The following is an 18123-nucleotide window of genomic DNA, read 5'->3' as shown; positions in this document are numbered from 1 at the left end:
CTGCATCTTGTTATCCAGTTTCAAATTGTAATGCTAGTATGAAATAACAAAGTCACTGTTTGACTTTAATGTTAGGTTGGATTGTGTTCTTGAACTGCTCAGAGTGTTAAGTGCCTCTCATTGTAACATCTCCAACACATCACCTTGTCACTCTCAACAAATTTTCAATTCCGGCTGATCGTAAAGCATAAAAGTCTTTGCAAGCCCAGGTGATTTATGAAGCATCTATTGCATATCAAGGTGGAAAGATTTAAGGAAGACACTTGTGTGAATGTGAGCAAATTCATCAAAGTGGATTATCTTTGCAGCCAGAAGTGCTCTCCAGAGATTGACCTTCTTTAGAATTTCATCACCGGGACATGGAACACAACTCTGAGTATGTTTTGAAAGATAAGGGGCTGATATACAAGGAGGGTGACCATGTGTGTATGTGCATCTGACATGTAGTTACATATGACACGGAACAATCCTGTTTTGTCAAAGAAAATTTTGATGAATTATGTTTATAGTGTTTACCAACACCAGCGGGGTGTCTCCCATTTTTAGGCATTAGAACATCAAGTCCTCTTCACCGCCTCTCAGCTTAATTTCATGTGCTAAAGTGAAGAAGCTTGACCTAACATTTAAGTAAAACATTTAACTTTTTACTTGATTTTCACAAATCAGAGCCATAACTTTTACTCTGAAACAGCCAGCTTATTTAGTAGATGTCACATTTTCACAGTTTTCACAGAGTTTAGGTTTGCATCAAGTGCAATGCTTAATATAAATTTCCTTTTACTCCAAGCAAACTACAAAAACACTATTAGTAGTCTTTTTCTGTTTTTGAATTATGCAAAGAAGTAGAAAGATGTAAAATGTAAAGTTAAAAAAAATCTCTCTAAAAAAAACAAACCCTAAATCCTCTGTCATGGTGTGCTGTGTGGAAGGCTGGATAGGATGCAAATGTAGGTCTCTCAGAGATGGGGCTTAAACTCAAAACACAGCTTTATTCGCTGGAGACACTTTGCATAAGAAATAAACTTTACCAAACTAACCAAAAAACCTTGAACATGAACTCGAAAATAAGCTGGACTCAACAAACTAAAACTAGGAGAACTAAACCAGAAACTAAAAACTAGAGTTTCACCAGGAACACAGAGCGAGAAAGGCACGGAGCGGGTGTACGTGAAGGTTAACGACACGACAACAAGCAGAGGAAGACTGAGGACTGAAATACACGGGTAGGATCATGAGAGGATGGGGAACAGGAAGAAATACAGCTGGGACAAATCAGACATAATGGGACGAGGGAAGGCAAAACTAGATACGCTGGCGTAGGAGACAGACTATCAGAATAAAACAGGAAATACGCCACGTACGCACAGACACTGACTCAGAGACACAAGCTTAACCCTACAACATAACTGCCATGGTAACAGAGGGAACATAGACTACAGGGAGTGACATGAGACACGACTGACTGACGACTGAACAAGAGAATAAACACGAGGACAAAGTACTAGAAAGACAAAACAGCAACCAAACACGAGTAGACATAAACCAAGATAAAACCAAAGATTATTATTATTAATAATAATAATAATAATAATACAAAAATCAAAACACTGGGTCACCAACCCAGGACCGTGACTCTGTATGAAGCAGCACTGTTGCTTCACAGCAAGAAGGTCCTGAGTTCAATTCCACCATGAGGCCAGGGTCTTTCTGTGTGGAGTTTGCATGTTCTCCTGGTTTTTGTGTGGGTTCTCTCCAGGTACTCCAGCTCCCACACTCCAAAGGCATGCAGTTATTGGGTTTAGATTAAGTGGTGTGAGGGCAAATGGTTGTCTGCCCAGGGTGTACCCTGCCTCCCGCCATAAGACAGATGGGATAGGGTCCAGTCAGAATTGGATAAATGTAAGAAAATGGAAGGATGGATTTCCTACTGATTCAATGCCACATCTTTTTCCATAAATATGCTCATGAAATATCATTTAAAGGAAGCTTTTGTACCATGAGTCATTCTGCCAATAAAGCAAATGAGCGGAGTTATGATTATGCATATGTAACCATTATGCTGTCTTTTAGTTATTCTGTTAAAGGTGCTCGATTGAAATATTGTCATTTATCAAATAAAATAAGGAAATGTCATTCACTTGTTTTCTGAATTAAACTGGTTATAGGTCTCATTACTGTTCTTTGAAGATTGTGAAATTCATGTTTGTTATCATATTTTCCCTTGTGTACCATATGAATACCTACAGTGTCACCCACCGTCATGCTAGACTGAAACTAGAGGAGAGTAGTGGAGTGTATGCCTGCCATTATCCTCGGGGTTGGCAGAGAAAGACTTAGGAGGTTTGAGTCTTGGATTGCCTTAAGCAGGGACCCTCATCTGCATGCAGAGGGCTTCTACGAGGCATTTGCACAGCTACATAATGTCAAGCAATTTTGTGTAACTGAAGTTTTTGATTTGTGGTAGAGCAGCAAGTATAGAGATGGACACAATCTCCGTTTATATCAAGAACAGCTAAACTAGACTGAAACATAACCTGATGTCATGCATACCATAACTTGCCTAACAGGTAGTAGTGAGTGACAGACTGCTATGTTGACATCTTCGCCTTATTATGACTGCCACAGAAAAAGGGCTTTTGTTACATGACAAACCTTTAACCTAATGTTTTGGCCAGTTAAAAGATTTAAGCTGCATCTGAGTTGTTCAGTGTGCAGGCAGGAAGTAAAGGTACAAGACAGAAGTAAGCATTTTATGTCTTTTCATACTAAATTGCAAGTCTTCATGTTGCTGTACTGCAAACAACTTACAACCTCTATTGAAAAGGCAATTTTGTGTCGAATGGGCCACTGAAATGGTAAACCTTAAAATGTTGTGCCTGAAGCAAAAACAATGATTTGACTTAAGTGCTGCTATGGAAAGAATGAGGTAGAAGAAAACAAGAAAAAAAATAGAAAAAAGTATCACAATCCAAGACCAAGGCTGAAGCTGCATGTTCCCTCTGTCTGATGCTATGACTCATGTTTTTGCCAACATTAAAGTAGGTATACAGACTAATCCTTCAGAGCTATTATTGACCAATAATAGCTCTTTTTCTCTTTCTCTCTTGTATTTGATGATCATATAGTCAGTTAAGTGTAATTTCAAACCTCAAGTCCAATATTTATCAAAGAAGTGATATGATTTACAAATTACATTAGATGGATGCTTCATATGACCTAGTTCTTTGTTATTTTTCCCTGGTGTTTGAGCCTTTATTGGACAGAAATAGTACAGAGTTAAAAACAGAAAGAATGCCAGCAGAGATCAAGGGACGGATGACATGCAGGAAATGGTCCAGAGCAGAATCAAACCAGGCCCTTGCAACCTTTCAGCATATGGGTCTCTTGCTCAGCCAAGTAAACTATAGCAGCACCCTGTCGTTAAACCTTTTAAAAATCCATTCTTACCATTGCATGTGCAGAGGTGGCTTGCTAGCTAAAAGGTTAAAATTAGTGTCAGAACAGGACTGGTGAGCCAAAGCACAAAGAACAGGGGCTTCAGCTTCATAGGCATGCACCTGAAAGCATCGGCCAAAAATGTATAACTAAGCCTATCATTAAACAGTATATGTATCTCTAAGTTTGCATTTGGTTTGATTTATTTAGCATGAAACAGTAACATGGTGTGACAACATGGTGTTAGACTATTTTTGAAATTTACTTTATTCATGTACATCAATGAAATTGCTGAAAATATAGCAGTTAGCCATATGCCACGCGTGTGTGTTAGCCGTGTGAGTGTGTACACATTAACACATTATTTCATTACTGAAACTGTCATTTTTAAAGTTTTTTTCATAGTAACACTACATCTAGTGATGATCCAGCTTTAACAACAGGTTTTACAGTAATTTATACAGTAAATTGTTATTTTGTTAAAAAAAGAAAAGAAAAGAAAAAAGAAAAATAATGACAGGAAAAATAAATCAAAATAGAAAGAATTTAAAATGTAAAACGTTGTAAAACATGACTTGGATACTCACAGACATAAAAAATTAACAGACACATCATTTTCATTTTCATTCTTGTGGTGGCTGGTCAGATTTTAAAAGCAACCTAAAAATAAAAAGATTAGTTTAAATATTACATGATGTTACATTTTCATTTTTCAGTACTGTGGTAAATATTGCAGTTGCTTTTTTGTGTTTTAAACCTGAGTTTATTTGAAAATGTTCTTTAAAACAATGCTGGTGGGAAATGGCATAAATTATCTGTCAGGCAGTAATATATGGGAATCATATATCAAAAAGATAAATAAATAATTTGACTTTCTCTTTTGTGTCTCGGCTTTCTAGAACCTTCACCCTCTTCTTCTCATCTTCTGGCTCCGACTTCTACATTTCATTCCTCCTGTTCATTTTATTCTCCATTGCCTTATACTCTTTGTTCTCTCCCTTTGTACTTCTGCCTCTTTTCTGTCTCCTGCCGAAGTGATTTAAAGTATAATTTAGTAAAATGATATAGCCCTTCTTCATTTTATCAGTGTCTGAGTTGACGTGCCACTTTGGATTTAAATTTTCAACAACACATAAACAATGGCAAAATGTACATTTTGCAAACTTATATTTATAATATTAAGACAGTATAATTATACTTAGTGTTTAGGAGTTTGTTGTTAAATTGAGCTTAAAGCTTCTATTGTAATTACCAAAGAACATATATCTCTCCATTAAGTAGGCCTACATTGATTATGTATTCTAAAGTCTATGTCCTAATGCTATAGTAAGTATAATACTAATCTTATTCTGGGAAAGGATGGTAGTACATCCCTTAACTTCCCTTCTACCTTAATCATCTTGTTGTTATTTTCATCATCTTCATGGTTTCAGTTTTTCCAAAGCTGATGTAGAGATTAATATTTATGTGCAAATGTTACTGGCCTCATCTGAAAAAAATCACACTGAAAATTTAAAAAAAAAAAAAGATCATAGGGTGGAGTCAGGGCAGGTTTTGCTAATAAATACTTGATTTCAGTCTTTAACAGAAATGAAAAATAACAACTTTGGCTGAAATTGAATGAATGCAGTATAATCATGTTAGGTAGCTTGCTTGTTAAAGTACTTGTTAAATAACAACCACAGGGTAAGACATCCACTCCACCAACACATCACAACTTTGATATTTGAATGAGAGCGTTATCTTGGCTTGTGAAACTAGTGTATTCATTTATTAATTATTTTTATACATCACAAAATATACAGTCACACCCTTGTTTTACCTCAGGGGTTATATTATCATGGAAATAACAAACATCTGTTAAAATCTAGGACGGTGCATTTTTAGCTGTCTAATGCATAGGCAGTGCAATAGACTTAAATTATATAAAACTGTGGAAGGTGTCCTGCAGTGTGGGTTGTACCTCCTAAATTTGTGTCGTTCAATGACAGATATTTTTTGGATTGACTGTCACTAGAACCTATTTTGTTGGTCCAATTGAATAAATTAGCTCATTCCCTGCTTTTACATCGACTGAAAAAAGATGTTTTCGTTTTAACTAAGGTTTCACTTATGAGTTATTTATGTGGGAAATTTTGATTCTTTGCACACATTTCCAACCAGATGCACTGCATTCACGCTTTGGGGCAAAAGCCTGCTCTGCGCTGCTTGTTCTCCATAAGTTTGCGTATTGCTTGCACCCAAATTAATCGAAAAAAATATAAACATATCAAAACATCAAAACAAATTTTGCATGCAAGCACCACATTTTGAGTGCTGAGTGTAGTAAAATGTGCTGTCAAATAACCAGTGAACCATCTCATTACAGTATTTTCTACACTCAAAAAAATAATTCATTGGATGAACGTAATTTTACCTTGCCACTTATATTCCATCTAAACAAATCATGTTATATTAATCCATCTTGGTTGTGTTGTGTCAACACGATATATGTGTGTAGGTTTAACATAATATTAACATTAACATTCAATTAATTTGACTTTTGTTCAATCAACATGTTTGTACCACATTAGTCTAATTATTGTTTAAACACTTTGGCACATCAAAAGTCAGTCTTGTTACATGAACTAGTAAAATATTTGTTTGTTACACCAATGATAATCTTGTTGAATGAATGAAATGTAACTTATGTCTGTAGTATATGTTGTATTTATATTACATAATGTTCAACAAAAAAATTCAAAGGATTTACAGCAACTTCCAATCCACCCATCTTCTTATGTTTATCTGGGCTGCGGAAGTAATAGGGTAACAGGGGCAGGGTACAAACTGGACAGGTCGCTAGTCTATCATGCAGAGACAAACAACCATTTGCACTTCAACACATTTGGGTAATTTAGAATAACCAGTTACCCTTACAACTGCATGACTTTTAACTGTGGAGGAAACCAGAGTACGCAGAGAGAACCCACTGCAAACTTCGCCACATTGTGGATTTGAACCCAGGATCTTCTTGCTCTGAGGCAACAGCACGAACTACCATGGCATTACTGTCAATACAGACTTAAAAGTAGGAAAGCTATGCTTGATGATGCTTTATGTTGTTGTCCTTGACAAGTTAAACCATAAGAAATAGTAACAGCATACACGTGGTGTGGTTGTCTGCCTCTTGTAACCCCAGTGATTTTCCTGTGGTTTGACATCTAATGTGATCTTGTGAATTTAGTGAGTCGACTCAAAAAAATGAAATTGGGTGGTTGTTACATGCACAAGATCCAGACTTGTAATTTGAATTCAGCAACTTAATTTGTTCTTGTTGAGATGACATCATACAATCTAGTAAGAGTGGTTAGTTGCCTGGATCCAGCCACTCTTACTGGATTGTATGATGTCATCTCAACAAGAACAAATTAAGTTGCTGAATTTCATGCAGATACTAAATGATTTAATTACGTTCACCATAGAAACATGGAATAATTTAGTTCAAATTACAAGTTTGGATCTTGTGCATGTAACAACCACCCAATTTCATTTTTTTGAGTGTAAAGAGGATGTTTGATTTTTATGTTTTTTAATTGGATGGAAGGGGTTTACTTCATACATATTTGTATAAGCAGTTTTATTAACCTTATCTTTGTGACTGGTGTTCTCTTCAAGTATGTTTGTTATATTTTTCTATTAACCTTTATTGGTTGAAATCCCTTTTATAGTTCTAACTCTTTTTCTTACATCTCTAACTATTACATACATCATCTTTTAGCCCATTTAGAGAATGTAACAGGCCAAAATAAACTTATAAACTACTACTGGATTTTGGTGTAGTGTATTTTTTACTGATGCCCCTATTACTGTGTACCAGGATTGTATGTTGCATTTACTTTTACAATAACAGTGTGACATGGAAAGATGACTGGGTCTTATTCATCATACAGTGGCTACACCTTGACACAGCTGTGTTAAATCAGGTTTTTGCAATTACTCTGGCTTGCCTTCCCCTGCTTGTGTTCCTCTAACTGGAGGGACACTTGCAGGCTTTTGTTACATGAAGTGCTCCAATTGAAACACAGTAGAGACAAGATGAGAAAATTGAAGAAGGAATTGGTTTGGGGTGTCATCAGGTACAATATGTGAGTCTGTAATGCTACCTTTCACAGTGTTCTACCAGTGTGCTTAAATTGTGGTGTTTTTATTGGACCAGCAGTAGAGATGTATGGGGCCGTGTGCTCCCAGGAGAAAGAAAAGCAAGCTTGTTTCTCTGAGTGGAAGTGCTGTTATTAATAGAGGAGTAAAGCAGGAGGCTCTATTATTAGTATAATTTATTGGTTATTATCAATACATAGAGCAGAAGACACTGATCATTGAGTACAGCTCAACCCTGGTGATAAACACAAAGTATTCACTGCTAAGAGGATTTTGCAATTACACTTAACTACCTGCACAATGTCATTTTCAGCAATCTTTACTATTATAAGAGCCATTTTTAAACTTTTCTAAACCCTTCAAAATCATTGTGGAGCTGTAAAAACTGTTTGTTTAAACTTGGCATAATGAATGTAAAACAGCTTCTTGGGTATAATTGAGCCTGTCAATATTACTAAAAGGTAAAATTAAAATGTTTTACCACATGTGGCTAGATGTTACCATTATTTAATTTTTTAATATAATAATACCTTGTTTTTGTTGAATTTATGGAATCACAGACTAGAACTACAATAACTAATTATTATTTACTTGTTAAATTTATTGTAATGCAATAAAACTATCTATCACCATGTTTAGGCCTACTTTGATATATGGGTAACTACAAAGCTGTTATGTTTAGGCTGTGTGCAGGTATGGAGGACCCAAAGTGCAGACTCAACTGAGGTGGGAGTAAAAATCAAAAAACAGAACACAGAACTCTAACAAAGAAACCAAAAGAACAGATAAATAAAGACAAAATCAAAGTACAATAATAATGAAAACTCAAAACTCTGGGTCAACGACCCAGGTCTCCTAACACAAAGTTGTGCAGCCATGCATAGCTGCAGCTGTGAGTCCTACTTGTTTTTGTGCAAATTAATCAAATTAAAAGGATCCTGTTTTGATAATACATTTCATAAAAGGCAGCCCAATAGTTTTGAAAAGACAACGGTAAGTATAATATAGTTGTTTTTAATTGTATTGTAAGTCCAGCAAAAGATCAAGCATACTAGTAAATTGTACAATTGGCAGTGAGCGCAAACACATTTGTCTCTGCACTGTTTCCTGCTCTAGCTTCCTCCTTGACTTTTTGTTTTATTTAAATTTAGAATTCAGAGTAGGGGGGCTGTGGACTAGCCATTTATGTGTATTTACCCAGGCTAACCAGTGCAACTGAGGTTAAGGATAATTTTCATATTTATCTAGCTTTTTGTTAAAGCCATAAGGAGATGCTGGTAAGAGAGCCACATGTGGTTGGGGAATCATAGGAATCTTGCACTAGTGCAATCAAACTGTTGCATAAGTGTTACAGATTGTACAGAATGTTTGTTCTGTTGTAGTTTGCCACACTTTGTGCAGGTCTTTTGTAATTAGCTCAAAGGTAAACAGTAATCTTTTAATCTAGAGGCTCCTTCTATAAAACGTTGCTGTGGTGCTATAGTGATTTTTACAAATACACTTCAGCCCTAAAATTTTACATTGCAGTTACATTACATTATGAGGTGTTACATAGTGCAAAGTACATAACTCAGTGTGAGGTCCAATTGCATCCATAGTGCAGGTAAATAGTCCAGTGAATTCCCAGAAAGCTAGTGCGCGACATGTGTGCTCCTGCATGCTCCTGCATGCTTTACCCAGGCAATTTCCTCCATTTCTCAAGTTAAGCACATGCTTGATGTGAACTATCTCCTGTTGGGTGCTAAATTTAAGAAAGGCTATCGCTGGACAAATGTCATGTTTATGTTTATCGAAGCTGATCAGTAACATTTAAATGAGAACATTCTCCATATTTCTTCAAATATGTTTCTGGCACTTTTTAAAAAACAGTTGTTGGTAGACTTGGATGTAGGGACATTATGGGAAAAATGTCACGGTCCTGGGTCGGTGACTCAGTGTTTTCAGTTTCTTGTGTCTCTGAGTTTTTATATTATGCTCTTAGTTCTTTGTTGCCCCAGTTTATTCTATAGTCTAGTGTCTTAGTTTGGCCTTCTTGTATTCTGTTTAGTTCTCTGAGTATTTAGTAACTGCCCTCTGTGTCTCTTTGTTGTTGTTCTCTGTAGGGATGCACCGATACCGATACTGGTATCGGGTATCGGGGCCGATACTGTAAAATGTGTGTGTACTCATACTCGTAAAAGTTAACCGATACCATGAACCGATACCAACTTATTTCATTAATCAGAGGGTGGCTTGTCATTTCTGTTGTAGTTTTTTAGATTGGCCACTAGAGGGCCAATTATTATTTTATTTATTATTTATTTTATAATAATTATTTTGTTTGTTTGTTTACAATATGGACACGCTGCAATAATTTAAAAGTTTAATTTATTTGCAAACCTAATTTGTATTTATTTTATTCCAAACAGAAGTGTTTATTTATTATCCTGAAAGCTCGAGACAGTGCCAATAGTTCAGTGATATTTTGTAAAATTACAATGTGGAGACTCTGCAATAATGCAATAACAGAAGTGCTTATTTTTCACTTGAAATTTTTTTGTGGTCATTTTTATTAAGATTTAATTTTTTATCGGCAGGGAATATGATAAAACCTGTCTTCCAATTCATTGCATTTGTGTGTGTGTGTGTGTGTGTGTGTGTGTGTGGTAGAAGTATCGTTTTTTGTACTCTGTATCGGCAAGTACTCAGATTCAAGTATCGGCATCGTATCGGTTTGAAAAAATTGGTATCGTTGCATCCCTAGTTCTCTGTGTTTCTTAGTTGCTCTGTTTTCCCTAGTCTAGTTTGCATCTGTGCTACTTCCTGTTTTACTTTGAAGGTCTGCGTCTCATGTGAGTGTATACTACTTTGCTTCCTTGTCTCGTCAGTTCTGATTTCTCCCAGCTGTGCCCTGCTTCTGTGTCTCATTCCCCTCTTACTTCCCAGTGTATTTAAACCCTGTGTTTCTCTGAGTCACTGTTGCATCGTCCCTCATGCTGTGTGGTTCTCCCTGTGGCTCCCTGTGTGTCTTTTATTAGATTCTTCTCAGTTTAGGTTTTGTAGACGTTCTTTGTTCAGCAACAAAAGCTGCCATTTTGAGTTCAATCCCATTTCTAGTGAGTTTGGGTCCAATTCCTGCCTGCACACAGCCGAAACGTGACAAAAAAAGTGAAACATCAAATTAATAGAAATTTAATGAGCAATGATTTTGATCATCTTCTGACTGTCCTCTGCTCAAAATGTTCCAGCTCTTTCTCAATTTAATGCCATTCCAAATTGGATGTTGCTGGTCTGTGAAATGTTGGCTGATCAAAAACAAGCATTTTGAAGACCAAAAATTTCAGTTACCTGCCACTGATGTTTGAGGGCCACCCACATGCACAGCTCCCCAGAACAGCTATTAAAACTGCCCTGTGATTCCACTTGTGGCTGTGTGGATGTGAGCTGAATATGATGAAGTACTTCCCTGTCAGAGGGTTACTTACAGCCACGATGTCCCAGGAGAGTTTGCTGTGTGACACTGGCAGAAGGAGAGCAGTGACCCCAGTGATGGCCAGCTGAGGGACAAAGTCCAGAGCTGACTGTTAGAAGGCAAACCTCTCAGTGGTTGCTTAAGCTAATCACCACAGGGATCAACAACCATCGCTTTGTTAAAGCTTATATTCCCACGTTAGTAAATGAGTTTTAAAGATAAGTGAACAGACTATTTCCTGACACACTGTAAAAGTCACAGAAGGCCTCTGGTGGGTGAACTGGCCAAAGTCCCATTGTTCTGCTTTGTTATATCTCTCCTTTTCTTATTGCTTTCCTATGTCATTGTCATTGACATGCTATTATCAGTTTTATTGTTCAGTTCTGGCAAATCATTCAGCTGGTGTGGGATCCCTACTCATCCTGAACATGGTTTTATCAGTTCCTGCTGTTTTTGGCTTGTCTTGTTATGTAAAGCTACTTTAGATTAGCTGTTGTTCCTTTATTTTTTTTTATTTTTTTATTTTTTTAACATTTTGCAGTCTTAATTTGTTCATCATTAAGTAAGATTATTTTAGGCATGGTGATAAATGAGTGTAAGTATAAACTATGCCTAAATAAGCAACAGTCTTGTATATTTGCTTGAGTCTTATTAGTACTCTTTTATCTTGAAAGCGACATCTTATGTTATTTTAAGGGTTATTTTCTAAACCACTGTTATTTTGGCATTTTGCTATTTGGGACAAAAGGAAAATGCATTTTTAAATCCCACTCAGGAGGCAGTGAAAATGAACTGTACGAAGGAAAACAAGTTAATCATATTATGTGGTTTATTTAACTAATTGCAACAAGTACTTAATAATAATCCACAAGGATAATTGTAAAATACTCTAAAACTGCATAAGAAAACGTGTCCATATTTGGATACAGTTAAAAACATGGATGGCTATTGTTGTTATGTTGAAAAACAACAACCATAGGCCAGCTTAATACCTTGACTTTAATGTTATTACATTTATAGACACACTGTTTTCATCTTTTATTTTTAATTTTCATTTAAGCCATGCAGAATTCATCAGTGGCATGTCACTTAGCAACCTAAACCTGGAGGTTTTAAGGGATGCATATACTAAAACAGTGTTTAGTAGCAACTTCTCTTACATGTTCAACTTGAACTAATAGCATTTCATCCATTTAGCTTCTTAATTTCTCAAGAGTCCACTAAAACGCAATGTTTTTCCATAATAAATTAATAATAGGATTACTTGCAAATGAAACACAAGGAGCCAGAAACCAAAACAGCAAACACAGGAGCCCAGAAAACAACTCAAAACAACCAAACAAACAAAGTCCACAAAAGGTGCAGGAGGCCATGAAAACAGTTCCAAAAAAAGTTCAGGGGGCCGGCCTGGAGGTAGACAGCACAAGGTCCAAACCCGGGCAGTTCAGGAGGCCGACCGTGTGAAAAGCAACGGCGGCGAAGGATGTCCGGAGGCCGGCCACGCAGAGGACAGCGGCGGCGAGGCAGGCGAAGGAGGTCCGGAGGTCGGCCGCGCGGAAGGCAGCTGCGGTGGCGACTGAGCAGGTCCGGAAGCCGGCCGCGCAGAAGGCAGCGGTGGCGACACAGTTCAGGAGGCCATCCGTGACGGCAATAAGTCCAGTCGGCAGCCTGGAAGGTGGCTGGCGATATGGAGGTGCTGGATGTGGACTGGACGGCGGCTTGGCAGCGGCAGGACCAGGCGAGGCAGGACCAGGCAACGACGGTGTGGGAGCCGCTGATGGTGGCGCTGATGGTGGCGCTGCAGGCGACGGTGTGGGAGCCGCTGATGGTGGCGCTGCAGGCGACGAAGACTGGACGGGTCCCTCGGGCCCTCCAGCGGAGGCAGGTTGCTCAATGGGCCCCTCGGATCCTCCAGCGGAGACAGAAAGGCAGGAAGGCAGAGGAGCAGGCTCAGCAAAAATTGACTCAGCTAAAATAGGTTTTAACCCCTTTTCACCATGATTAACAGTTTTCAAAATCCTAGGTTTAACAGTCTTAGAGTGAGCTGACTTGGGGATGACTGAAGCAGACTTGACAAAACCTGAACTGACAGAACCTGAACTGAATGTCTTAGTACTAGTAACATTGCGCACAGTTTTAACAGGGTTCATAGTCTTAACCTGGGGATTATTGTCCTTGATTCCTCCCTGCTCAGAGGGAGCAAAATGAAAAAAACTTTTCCCAGTCTACGTCATCATCCAAAAGGGAAGTTCCCCACGGATTAGAGGTGAGCTTATTACTCTTAACGTCAGATGGGACGTGAGAATAGGAGGGAAACACAGCTGTGGCAAATCAGGCCTAACGAAACAGGGGAAGCAAAACCAGACACATTAACATAAGACATGCACCTCCAAAGTAAAACAGGAAACACAGACTGAACTACAGACACAGACTCTGACTGGACACAGGGAGACAGCAACTATGGAGCAGAACAGAAACCAGAAGAAACCAAAAAGAAGAAACCAAAAAACTAGAAATGATAAATAATATAATAAACTCAAAACTCTGGGTCAACAACCCAGGCATCCTAACAATTACCTTATTGTGTGTCTATAACCTCTTTTTAAGTTTTGTGAATATTATACACGGTTATGAGGATTTGTTGGCCAATTTCCACTGGAAATGCCTTCTGGTTAAAGTGTCAACAAGGAATTTGCATTTGCACTGTTAAATTTTTATATAACTTTAATGCACATAAAAAACAGCTGCTTGTTTACGTGAAAATACATTGATTTTTTTTTTTTTTTTTGCATTAATAAAGTTGTGGCGTTGTAAAGTATTTTGTCTAGTGTCAATTTTATCGTCAGTTATATCGTAATTGCAAATTTTCAAATGTATATCGTGATAAATATTTTTGGTCATATCGCCCTGCTCTACTTGCAATAATTAATCGAATTGATCTAATGATTATATAGACACATATATAGGTACAACATTGTATTTCATCACGCTGAATGATTTTCAAACCTGCTCACGATTATTCCTGTTTTTGAGAGAGTTGACTCTCCTCATTATTCTATAATAAAGTGTGATTATTAATATAATTACTCAGTTCATTTAGTTATATGAACAGTAGCAGGTGGGCGTTTGCAGTATTTCCACATGCTGTAGCGTTGACCTTGTGCAGTTAACCATGAGACAAGTGTATTAAATATACTGACATTCTTACAGAAGTGTGTTGTTATGTGCTCTCCTATCGATTTTCAGTGAAAGTCCTCTTAGGAATGTCAAAGTGTTATACTTGTCAGAGAGAATATATTGATATGCTTGCCATGTGCTTGCAAACATTTCCAGTTCACAGCAAGGAGAATCTTATCATGGTGTCTGACTTTGTCAACACTATTAAATTTAGAGAGAGTCTGTGATTAATAACTTCCACATAAGGAGAAAATAGGAAGAGGCGCAGGCTTGAAGGCTTACAGAAAGATTAATGAGTGTCAAAAACAATGAATTTTCCATTAGATAGTAGATTGTCATACATTACTTGTGCGATCTTCCAGGTTTCCTCATCAGATAAGTTTGTTCAAGGATCATCAAAAAATTATCCATTTTTATAGATAAAAATGTTGTCCTTTGTGCACACATCAAATTACCACGGACCTATTTTTAAGTCAGAAATATTACTTTTTCCAAAATACCACAACGAGCAATCTAATCATAGTTTTTATTGAACATTTGACCTGACTATTAAGAGAGAACAAATACGAATGTGCAGAACTGGCCTTGTGAAGGCTGGTTGCAAAGGGAAAAAAAAGGACTGATTACAGGACACTCTTTTAATTTCAGCAGCATTATTTAAAACACACATGCACATGCAAGAACACGGTTAGTGTCATGCCTCTCTAAGACCTTTCTCTGCAACTGTGTTATTATTGTTACCAGCGATGGCCAGCTGATATCAAATATCAGCAATGGGGAAAACAAACATGCAGCATTCATGAGCATGTTGAATACTAATGCAACTTTGAGTAGCAGGAAAATGATAAGAAGTGAAAAATTATCCTTCACAACAAGAGAATCAAATGAGGCATGCATAGCGTGAACAATGCCACTGGCACCAGCAGCTGGAAAGGAATAGTGGTCTGTTGGATATTTCCCATAATAGACCAGATGTGTCAGCATACAGTACATTTGTGGACCAGAGAAGAGTGGTAAATTGTATAAGTGAGGCTTTCTTGACAATTTCAGAAGTGCTTTTGTGAGTTATTTTCTCTGTCCACAAGTAGCAGCGCATTGTATGACCTTTAGTCTGTGAAAATCTGGGAGAAATTTGTAAGTAAAACATTAATTTTCAAACAAAAAATAAATCACTAATGCCAAAATAAAAAAAATAAGAAAAATAATAAATTACAAATGCTTGAACATATCTTACTACTTGAATTTGTTTATCCTTCTGTTCTTTCTAATGCAGACTTTGGACTGTGTAAACTGCACCTTAACATCAGGTTCCACAGATTATTCAGGTTCTAGTTACATTCCCTGAGAAATCAGACTTCAGCTTATAATAGTGTAATAGTTTCAGTTGTTGCCAGGATATCCAGTTCAAAACGGATTTTTGGTGAGGTGGACTCTAAGGAAGGGAAAAAAAGGAATTTTATCAGTTGGTTACGTAGAGAGATTGAGCTGGAAAGAATCTGCTGTGGGTTAGGGTGGTTAAGAATAGAGATAGAGATGTGCTAACATGCAAAGAGCATGCTGGGCACGCTGAAGCAGTATTTTGAGAATAATGAATGTAGAAAATGGGAGAGCGAGGAGGACAGAATCCAGAGAATTAGTAAGGAGGAAGTAAGAGCAGCTGTGAAGAGGATGAAGAGCGAAAGGCAGTTGGTCCAGATGACATACCTGTGGGAGGTACAGTATGGATATGTCTAGGGGAGATGTTTGCAATAGTTTGTGAAGATTAAAGCTGGGTGACATAGAGCATTATCTTGCTGGCAGCAGTAATCAAGGGAAAGATATGGTCACCAACAATACTCAGGTAGCCTGTTTAACCATTGTTCAGTTGGTACTTAAGGCCCCAAAATGTCCTGAGAAAATATCCATGACACCAACTACCACCAACCTATACTGTTGACGATTTCATGTTTTCATATACTTTTGGCCAAATTCTGACCCTACCATCTGACTCTCGCAGCCGAAATTAAGACCCATTAAACCCAGCAACATTTTTCCAATCTACTATTGTCTGGTTTTGTGAGCCCGTGTGAATTGTAGCCTCAGCTTCCTGTCCTTAGGAAGCTAAGCTTGGGAGTGGTCTTCTGCTGTAGCCCATCTGCTTCAAGGTTCAACTTGTTTCCATTCAGTGATGCTTTTCTTGCATACCTTAGTTGTAATGAATTGTCATTTGAATTATTGTTACCTCATCATCTCGTCATCTCAAAGCATTCTAGCAACCCTCCTCTGACTTCCATCATCACCAAGGCATTTACACCCAGAAAATTGCCACTTAATGGATATTTCCACTTTATTGGACAATTCTCTGTAAACCATAGTGATATTTGTGTGGAAAAATCCCAGAAGATCATCACTTTCTGAAATACTCAGACAGGCGCTTTTGGGGATTACATACTCACCTCTTGTACTCATGTGATGACATCAAATAACTGCTTTGCATAACATGATTACATTAGTTGGCTTTAACTTGATCCAAAGATCCTTGGTGTTTTACTGTCCTAACAGATGCTGCTGTAAAGCTGTATTTAGTATTTAATTATGTCATATGCAACACTATTGCCAGAAAAAATAGGCAGTTACTTACCATAACTATATTGGAGTGTTCTGACTTTCGTTTGACTTTAATTCTAAGTAACTACATTACTTGGGACAGGAGCTACAGATGCACGTTTTAATGAAGGATTAATGGTACAAATAAGGTTGTAATAGAGTCAAAACTGATAAAGATGTAATAGTCAAGTCTTTTCTGTCTCTTGGTAATGTATTGGTGATAACACTTGACACATCATCAAGTTATGTTATAAATGAGTACTGAGTATCCTACTCCCATTTCCATATTAACAACATTTAATCTTATACTTCCTGTCACCATGGAGCAAATAATCATTATGCTATCAATTGTATTCCTTCACACTACCTATCTAACTTCCTGTCTCCTTCCTTTACCCCCTCATGCTATCAGTGGCTGGGACAAAAAGCAAAGCTAGAGGTGAGTTATTGCCTCCATTTTCTTGCTACATGATTTATGTTGCACGCAGTTCCCAATAAACAATGTTTGGATCACCCTTTTATCTCCACCAAAAGCCTAGCAAGCATTAACATACGCTGCTCCTCCTAAACCATTCTGGGCATTTTTTTGTTGTCGTTGTTAACCTTTCTTTCTCCAGGAAAGGTTTGTTGAACATCCTTGCTGTTTTCAGATACAACCTTCTTCACGTATGTATAGATTTCACACTGAAGTGCTGCCTGCCTCACCCAGCCATGCTTTCCTGCATTTGGCCTCTGTGCAGCTCATCTGGAGCAGCTGGGGGTTGTTTCCAGTTCAAGGACACCTCATATTTAGGGGAGATCATTTCTTACTTACTCATCCTCGAGCTGTATTGCACATTCAAACAGGAGATGTTCTGGTAACCAACTTTATTTTTTTTTTCACCTCTGACCATCAGTATTTTACACTTTTTCAGATAAATATGTTCACTTCAATGAGTCTGATCTATTGCCTATTAAAATCTGCTTTCAAATGCATTATTAAGTTAGATATTTGGTAATTTTAACAATGTTTCTTTAAGTTCAACATACATTTTGTGTTATTGGTCTTTTTTGTTTCTTAGTTTGCTAGCATTTTTTCATTATCTAGGTGTTACATAGATATTATTTGCTTTATTTATTACCTTACCATGTTTTATTTGAATCCCTCACTACAATCATACACTCATACATTAATTAGTTTGCAGTCTATTTGTTTTGCTGTTTGTGGATCTTTTTTCTTTTACATATCCTCAACCAAACTAAATGATTAATGTTTTATTTTTGGTTTCTTCAAATGAATGTTAAGCCCCACACTCCCTCCTGGAAAATACTTTTCTAATTACGAAGGAGGTTTT

General features: G+C 37.4%; 1 protein-coding gene across 5 annotated transcripts in view; it reads left to right on the top strand.

The window, feature by feature from the left end:
- cadm2b (cell adhesion molecule 2b) overlaps positions 1-18123 on the top strand; it is a 148078-nt gene that overhangs the window by 88075 nt on the left and 41880 nt on the right. For 4 of the 5 annotated variants that reach the window (XM_006796599.3, XM_006796598.3, XM_035910278.2 and 1 more), the window contains exon 2: positions 17202-17228. The exons of the other annotated variant lie outside the window; for it this stretch is intronic. In XM_006796599.3, the coding sequence (XP_006796662.1) occupies positions 17202-17228 (27 nt within the window). The remainder of the gene's footprint in view (positions 1-17201; positions 17229-18123) is intronic. 5 annotated transcript variants of the gene reach the window in all.

The sequence above is a fragment of the Neolamprologus brichardi genome, chromosome 14 (genome assembly GCF_056152115.1).
Source record: "Neolamprologus brichardi isolate AB-2024 chromosome 14, ASM5615211v1, whole genome shotgun sequence".
Lineage (NCBI taxonomy): Eukaryota > Metazoa > Chordata > Actinopteri > Cichliformes > Cichlidae > Neolamprologus > Neolamprologus brichardi.
This window is presented reverse-complemented; position numbering and strand designations above follow the sequence as displayed.